Source organism: Amphibalanus amphitrite, unplaced genomic scaffold (assembly GCF_019059575.1).
Source record: "Amphibalanus amphitrite isolate SeventyFive unplaced genomic scaffold, NRLGWU_Aamphi_draft 000725F_arrow, whole genome shotgun sequence".
Lineage (NCBI taxonomy): Eukaryota > Metazoa > Arthropoda > Thecostraca > Balanomorpha > Balanidae > Amphibalanus > Amphibalanus amphitrite.
In genome coordinates this window covers 54,636-60,883 of record NW_024882219.1, presented here as the reverse complement: position 1 = coordinate 60,883, position 6,248 = coordinate 54,636, and the positions used below count along the sequence as shown (strand labels likewise).

General features: G+C 43.7%; 1 protein-coding gene across 1 annotated transcript; it reads right to left on the bottom strand.

The window, feature by feature from the left end:
* Positions 1-1,643: 1,643 nt before the first annotated feature.
* On the bottom strand, positions 1,644-5,957 carry LOC122365242. The gene is made up of 5 exons (XM_043336260.1): positions 5,827-5,957; positions 4,429-4,605; positions 3,902-4,030; positions 3,295-3,391; positions 1,644-2,987 (listed from the first exon to the last, which is right to left on the bottom strand). The coding sequence occupies exons 1-5, from the start codon at positions 5,853-5,855 to the stop codon at positions 2,937-2,939; spliced, it is 483 nt and encodes a 160-aa protein (XP_043192195.1). The 5' UTR covers positions 5,856-5,957; the 3' UTR covers positions 1,644-2,936.
* Positions 5,958-6,248: the final 291 nt, after the last annotated feature.

Here is a 6,248-nt window from a genome sequence, read left to right as displayed (position 1 = left end):
GCTCAAGTTAAGTGATCCTGCCTTTGCGATTCTGTCAACTCCGCAGTTTATCTCCTAGAAGTTTGAAACTCGTGGTATGACATGAGGAAATCAGTGCAAACCATTTTTATCTCTCGGTGACATAAGGCCAGTTCAATTCTGCGACTTTTCCAGTATAAGTCAATAGGAGAAAAATGAACTGCCCTTATTTTGGCCGAAGGTGCAAAATAACGATGCAATAAACTATTGAATATGCATTTTTCTTAATCACCTTGATCCTTTGGATTTTGTGTAAGAAAGGCATGAAATATTTATATTCTGTTGTAGAATAAACCAGTATAACGCCTTTTGGGGCGACTAACGGAGCGAGCGAGAGGGTGGGCCTTGCACGTGCGAAATTGCGAGGGGGTACCTCCAACTGACTTGTGCACGGCACCCTACTAACTGGTCTCTAGCGATGTGCCAAATTTGGGCACAATCGGCCCAGCCGTTCTCGAGATCTGGAAGCGGCACCCTGCACGTGCGCACGTGCAAAATGGGTCCCAACTGACTTGTGCACGGCACCCTACTAACCGGTCCCTAACTGTGTACCAAATTTGAGCGCAATCGGGCGAGCCGTTCTCGAGATCTGGAAACGACCCCTGCACGTGCGCACGTGCAGCAGCACCCCAACTCTGGCACATGGATATGCAGTGCCTAGTGGGTGCCTACCTACATGCCAACTTTCAGCGCAATCGGCCAAGTAGTTACCGAGATATTGCGACAATTACAAAACGGACACCTCTTCGTTTTGCACGTGGCACGTGCATAAGGGGTCACCCACATGCATCAGGAATAGTCCAATACTTGGTAGAAGGAATGAAGCTACCCTACAAAAATTACCGCGTGTAAATCGGTCAAGTGGTTGCTGAGATATAAGCCTCGCAAAAGCGTGACCACGGCCGGCCGGCCGGCCGGCCGGCCGCTCATACTCAGAAATTTCCGTTAATCTAAGGAAAGACTACGCTCGCTTCGCTCGCTCCGTAAACACCATCGCCTTTCCCCCACGTTCGGCTGATGCGCACGACTTCTGGCGAGGCGTGTTTTGCTGCTTTTTGTGGCTTTCACATGCCTGTTTCACAATCAACGTTACAAAAATAGACTGTTTCAAAACGACCTTCTGCTTGTCGTTATGAGAAGGATATGCCGCACTTCCTTACCGAACAAAAGCTTTATATTGAAAATAGAGGGAAAATAGCGACGGAAGTGAAAGAGAGGATGACTATTTCCGTCGTTCGTCTATTTCTTACTGAAAGATCGAGCAGCTGATGCAAACGCAGGATAATGGGAGTGAATCAAAGTCTTGAGGACAGGCCAGGTACATTTTAGGCATATACCCACGCTTTGCAGGCTGTCCCATTTATGGTTATGCAGCAGCGGTGAGACGGGATGGCCGGATGGAAGGCAGCATTCTCCGCCCGCCCTGCGACTTGCATAAAGCTTTCTTCAACCATCTGTTGGTTTTAGATATAATGCATTGCTAATAAAATGTGATGCTGAGTCTGTGACATATATGGAGTCAAACCTTTCCCAATTCAACAGTGAGGATGGTAGTAGTTAGAAATAAAGCTGCAAATACAGATATGGTAAACATAGGTAGTAAGAATAGTAGTTCAACAACTGCATGTATGCACACTGGTCATTTATTATCCAAGACATCAGATATATCGCCACCGCACTATATAACGATCCAGTCCAGCACAAAAGGAAACTGCTGACCGATCGTTGATAACATCAACATTACTTAACACATCACAGCGTTTTAAATACGAAACGACGGGCACACAACACGGTTATTATTGTAAAACTCTCACTTATCACAAAGAGTAAATACTGAGAAAAAACAGGCTGTCAATGGGAAAATAAATAAACACTAGTGCAAAGTTGTATAAGAAATAAATACAAATGGAAAGCAAAAATAGTGGATGGAGCATACTGCTACCTCGTATAACACTGCTACAATGTCTAGCAACAATTAACTTGTGCTCAGGTCAACACTTGCGCGCTTTTGCATGCATACATGTTCGCTGTGATGAGAGTTGCATCCATGCTGTATATTTGTTGCATTGGCATCAAGCAACATTAAAATAGAAACAAGCCAACAGCACATAACTGAAGATGCACGTAATTGTAAGTATGATAAAAATAAGATAGAAAATTGCCATTTTCTGTTCTAATCATGCCTCTGGCTTAAATGCATGTAAAAATACAACTAAAAAATATGCAAATGCACAGCAATAAAAGATGAGTGATCAGCCGTGCTTGGGCGGAACTAGAGTGTGTTGTCTTTGTTCGCTTACTGCTGAATGACCTACAGAGTGGCAGTAAAGTTATTGACACATGACACACAGTTATTAAATATTTTAAACTAAATACAATATTCTTGGAAGGATCTACACTTATGACATAGCGACTGCGAGTTATAAATATATGTTTGTCCAAAAATTGCTTATGCCTGCTTATCACCTCAACTGTTTGTCCTTATCCTTATTAAACACTGTTTTTGATGCAGGTAATTAACTGTTAAATACTTATGTGCTCGAAGGCAGCTTTTACTACGAACATCAAAGTAAGTATAGGTCTATAAATGAGATCAATATCCTTAGATGCAAACAGTTGAAAAAATGGAAAACAATCGACATTCTGATAGGCACCGTAATGAGTGTCATTTATCATTAGTATTATTTTCTGCTCACCGACGCAATCATGGAGTATTCATCTACTGTATACGAAAGTGTGGGTGTTCTAAAATGAACAAACATTCAATGCGCTGATAATCGACCTGATGACCATGTATCATACCCCATGAACCCCATCGGTTCATGGTGATAACTGAATCCGAGTATTGTAACTTTGTTGACACCACGCGTATGTCTCAGAGCTCTTTTGTCTATATCTCTCAGTTGACACTTCCCTCTTCAACCGAAGACTGCTCCGTCATTTTGAGAGTCCCTTGCCGTGCGAAGAAGCTGAAAAGAACGGAAAAGAACCGTTAATTTTCGAACATCAACTTTTTGTTATCTCGCTGAAAAAAGTTTAGTTAAGAATGCTTATTTAATATTCAATTTGTTTTTTATTTATCACTTTATTTGGCTTATACTCATAAACACACTGCACAAGCAAACTCCTTTTTTAATTATTTTAAACTTAGCCTACAAATGTACATATGCTTATATATTCTTAGCACGAACAGCATTGTGCTGAGGACATTGTCAGTTCATTTAATGGAATCGAAGAAATAAATCGTGTCCAATTGTCTAAGCAAATATGACTCACCCGACGCAACAGAGTATCGCTGTCTCTCGTCGGATCAGCTAGAGCTGGTCTCTCCTCTTTTAAGAATTCGCTCAGTGACTCCATGGCTCTTGTCCGTCTGAAAACAGGCAAAAGATGTTAAAATCTTTAAAGAACCCTTGGGGTAAGAGTTAAGACCGCCCTCAACTGTCTCTGCCCTTTAGAGAAACAGCTTTAGCCGATGCTTGTTACAGCTTTTTAAATAGCATTTATGCCTGTGTAAACTGCACATTTTTGGTTATAATTATTTTGTATTGGAGTTTTCTTAATTACACAAAGCAAGTCATAGGTACATCAGACCAGTATGGTAGGTGGAAGCCCATCAACTAGCATGGACGGCGACACAAGTATGGCGCTAGATCTGGGTCAGACATAATGTCGCGATCTTCGGTAACAGTATAATTTTCTTTCATTTCATTGAATATTTGCCTATATATTTTTGGTTAAGCTTTGATGATGATAGAAAACATTAACATTCTAATTTAAGAACACCTGAACTAATTGAAAGAAAAGTTTTTGTCCAGCCAAGATGCAAACTCAACGACATTCACAGGATTCATGCGCCCATGTCTCATGTAACAGCCCATACCTGCTGTCGGCTCTGATGTATTTTCTCAGCAGTGTGCTGAGCCGGGCTCCGCTCAGAGGTGACAGCGAGTCTCGATCAGGGTGGGCGCGGGAAGCCACACCTCGACACCACGGGTGGAACGGGTGAATTCTGGCGACAAACGGACAGAAACGGCAGAAGTCAGAGACTGATCAGGAGCTGAATGTGATTTGGGTGCCGGACTATCGGCTGGTGCATCAGCTAGGACTAGATTTCCAGTCACCACTATTTGTTTAGATGGAGTGAGGTACAATAAATTTATAACAATAAAATGTAGCGAAGTTTTGAACTCGTCCCGACAACCAACCAACCCCACCCATGCAGTTACATGGGTGGAGATATGCTTGCTCGTTGCAGTATCTTCTTTCTATCACGCACATAGCACGTATTTCAATCCCCGTATTGCAGCGCTCATGACACGTCACCTCACATATTAGTCCCCCGGGACACGCTACACGTCAGGGCCCGTCAGCTGTACGTCAAAGGTCGGCACGCTGCCCGATTCTCACCTGCACTTCGGCATTGATTTGGCGCTAGCAGCTGTAACGAGGACACAAAGCAGGGCCAGCAACAGGGCCCTGGTGGGACCCCGACTGGACCGGCGACTGGGGGCTGGGTGCCTGCAGGCACCCTCCCTATCCTTTCGGCTGGTCTCGGTGGCAGAGATGACGTCAGGCTTTCCGAACCTACGGCGAAATTATGGAAAACGTCAGACACCGCACAGCACGGACGACGAGCAAAGAAAATAAATATAACTAAGCGGAACTGCTAAAAGATGTCCTCATCTATTCCTCGTTCGATTTCTTTCCTATCAGAGCAAGTTATAAAATTGGTTTTGATTCGCATTTCTGGCCCATTTTTACCAGCTCTGGGTTTTTAGGTAAAATGCACTACTCGTATAGGATCACAAACGAGGATGTTTCAACATATCTACGTTAAAAGTTCGCGTGAAAAAAACGATATGCCAATGAATGATGTCATCTGTTTTCCCTCGTGAGCTATGATCCGTCAAAATAACTCAAAACGCCTCCAGATGTGCGAAGTTTTCATAACAGGCGTAAAACGATCAACGGGGGAGTCATTAAATGGACGCTTATCGGAATATGGTGCGTCGTGTAACTCCTGCGCTCAGGTGTATTGGCCTCAATTTAGATCACAAAATGATAATATGATTAATTTGCCCTATTCATGGGCAGATCAAAGCTCATCTCATCAATATGATATTACAAAACGCTTTGCGAATATGTAGAACTCGGTGAAAAAAAACTAACAAGAGGAAGATATATATTACATGGAAGCATTACAATAGTTTTGTACTTTCATAAGAATGATGATTTTTTTTTTGCACTGACATTTACATTTGATGTGCATTGCTTTGGGATATCGGTTGCTATTGCAATTTGCATAAAAGTTACATTCATGTGCTAAAATGTGCTAAAATGTGCTAAAATTCGAAAACTTATTAGGTGAGCTCACACAGAGCAATATTGTAAATTGTTCGACACCCGGGCACAACACTTGTTGAAATACGACCTTTGGCCAAAGGTCTTTAAACAGTTTGTTGCAAGAGTCTTTTTTTCACGTTTTAAGTTCGATGATGATTGATGAAGTAAAGCCCAGGTGAAAAAATTGTGATAAAGACCAAGGACTTTTTTGCATTTATGACGCGTTTCGTTTTGCACGGAAGCTAATGCATTTTCATTGCAAGGCTTTGGGGGACGCATCTGGAAGTATGTATAGCGTCCTTTCGTCAAAATTCAGCATATAATATGCTTAAGCAAATATATATTGAAAGCAAAATTCTAAACATTGACCAAAGCAATAGGTGCTTAACATAAGCAGTTATTGCCGCTGCTTTCCATTTCCAAGCAAGGACGATCATTTTCACGTCAGCTGCACCATCATACCTGCAAGTTCCTGTTCCAGTGTAAGACATGGGAGTATGCTGCTTCTCGTTACACCGATCGTGACACGTAAGTAAGGTCGCACCGCCTGCTCTGAGCACCGAACGAGAAGTTTCCACGCGCCGCACCGATGGAGAAGTGAGCCGAGAGGGTTCGGCGCGCGTTATAAACCGCGCCGAGCCGACACCTCCACCCCCGCCGCCGCGCCGGGTCGGGGCCATGCACGGGAGGGTCACCCGCCTACGTCACGGGTCGGAGGAACTCTCATGGAGACCCCGTTCCGCCTACATCGGTGACCTGTGAGATAAATCGTCCAGCCGGGGATAGCCCGGATGCCTCTGATCACCGCATATCGGCGCGGGCGAGATGGGGAGGGATATGGGGCGAGGGGCGTAACACTGGGACACATGGGGAACGCATGGCAA